Raw genomic sequence first — 2,055 nt, forward strand, 5'->3', positions numbered from 1 at the left:
CGTCGCATGCCCCCGCCCTGTGCTCCTGGGCGCTGCGAAAACACGCCAGGCAGCTTCCGTTGTGTGTGCGGCCCCGGCTTCCGAGCTGGCCCGCGGGCTACTGAGTGTCTGGGTGAGAAATCCGCTCCAGCCGGCTCCAGGCTTCACCTCCGCAGGGACCTCGGGCCTGCTGTCCCTCCAGAGCCGTCCCCGCCCTCTCACGCTCCCCCAGCCCCTTCGCCCTACTCCGTCTCCCTAGCCCCGGGCGTTCACCCTTAGGCCCCTCCACTGCCTCCTCCCGGGCCCAGCACGTCCTCCCGGCTCGGGGCCGGTCCCTATTCTGCTACTGCTCAACCTTGTCTGGCGACCAGGTCCAGGCTTCGCCCTCTCTCGCCCCCCCTCCCCCACTCACATCCCAGATTCCAGACCCTTGGCCCCTCCCCTTCCCTGTGCCAGACTGGCTCCCGCCCACCCCCAGGCCCCCTTCTCTCCTGCGACTACCGAAACCTATCTACTGGCCATGACCCCTGATTTCCACCTGCCAAGTCAGTGCCCCGTCCCCAAATCGCCCCTTCCCTCTCTCCTGCCACCCCTTTGCTCGGTCCCCCAAACTTTCCTTCCCTCCCTCGCCCTGCCCAGGCTCTGCTCTCACACATTGCCCCCTACACGGTTCACGTCTCAGCCCTTCCCCTAGTGGGGTCCCCAGACCTTGTCCTGATCTCCCCACTCAAGCCCCGCCCTCGCCTTCAATCTACCCACTCCGAACTCCTTACGCCTCTGCCTCCCGCCCGTCCTGGCTCGGGTTTAAGCTTGGCTCCACCCCTGCCCTCCCCACTTCCCGCGACTGCGGGGAGGGGGTGGTGTCTGCCCCAGTTTCAGCCTCCCGGTTTGTGCCCGCAGACGTGGACGAGTGCCACCGCGTGCCGCCGCCCTGTGACCGTGGGCGCTGTGAAAACACGCCAGGCAGCTTCCTGTGCGTGTGCCCTGCTGGGTACCAGGCTGCACCCCACGGAGCAGGCTGCCAAGGTGAGGGACTGGAAGGGGCAGGGGGGAAGGGCATGTGAGGGGGGCGGAAGGGCAGAGCGGCAGTGATGAGGAAGGAAGACACACAGCAGTGGAGCTGACTGATGGGAGACAGAAGCCAGGTTCCGAGAACCAGACGTGCAGCCTGTGGCTGTAGAGACCGTGACATGGGGACAGAGAGGCCAACTGGTGGGAAACAGAACGACTGAGTCATGGAGGTTGGATATGTCAGTTATGGGGACAGAGTAGAGGGAGGCCCACGCTGGTGGGGACTAGAAAGACAGAGTTCTAGGAACAGACAGGCAGCTTAGAATAGGGATTGAAAAGATACATGGAGGATGAAGAGTTAGAATGATGAGAGATAGGGTGGCTGAAGGATGGAGTCAAGGAGAAAGAGTGATGGAGGATGGAGTGCGGTGTGGTGGAGGGTGGCACATCAAAGCAGTGGCAGTCAGGGAGGCAGAGTGTAGCATGGGGGGCATAACGGAGGTATGACACCGGTCCTTGCCCTCTCAGATGTGGACGAATGCATCCAGAGCCCTGGCCTCTGTGGCCGAGGTGTCTGTGAGAACCTGCCTGGCTCTTTCCGCTGTGTTTGCCCGGCTGGCTTCCGGGGCTCAGCGTGTGAAGAGGATGTGGATGAGTGTGCCCAGGAGCCACCACCCTGTGGGCCAGGCCGCTGTGACAACACCGCGGGCTCCTATCACTGTGCCTGCCCTGCTGGCTTCAGATCCCGAGGGCCAGGGGCCCCCTGCCAAGGTGAGGGTGCTGAGTCCAAGTGCACTCCATCCCCATTTGCTGGGGGACTGGAGAGAGACATGACTGGGGGGGTGTGCAGAGAGACAGGGTTATGGAGCTCAGTGGTGGAAGACGTGGAAGACAGACACAGAAGGGTGGGGGATGGGAGGGTCTGACTACAGAGTCTCCTCCGCTTTCTCCAAATATGAAGCTGTTGTCCATTTTACATCCCTTTTTGTTTTTATTTTTTGTGGCGGGGGGGGGGGGGGGGTGGGAAATTTTCTTTTTTTTTAAAATACCTTTTTTTTTTGGGTT

The 2,055-nt window shown here is 61.7% G+C and overlaps 1 protein-coding gene across 1 annotated transcript in view; it reads left to right on the forward strand.

The window, feature by feature from the left end:
- The window catches only part of LTBP4 (latent transforming growth factor beta binding protein 4), a 30,000-nt gene that overhangs the window by 14,050 nt on the left and 13,895 nt on the right, over positions 1 to 2,055 (forward strand). The window contains exons 11-13 of the mRNA XM_023743966.1: positions 2 to 112; positions 880 to 1,005; positions 1,519 to 1,761. Coding sequence (XP_023599734.1) covers positions 2 to 112; positions 880 to 1,005; positions 1,519 to 1,761 — 480 coding nt within the window. The remainder of the gene's footprint in view (position 1; positions 113 to 879; positions 1,006 to 1,518; positions 1,762 to 2,055) is intronic.

The sequence above is a fragment of the Myotis lucifugus genome, unplaced genomic scaffold (genome assembly GCF_000147115.1).
Source record: "Myotis lucifugus unplaced genomic scaffold, Myoluc2.0 scaffold_421, whole genome shotgun sequence".
Taxonomy (NCBI): domain Eukaryota; kingdom Metazoa; phylum Chordata; class Mammalia; order Chiroptera; family Vespertilionidae; genus Myotis; species Myotis lucifugus.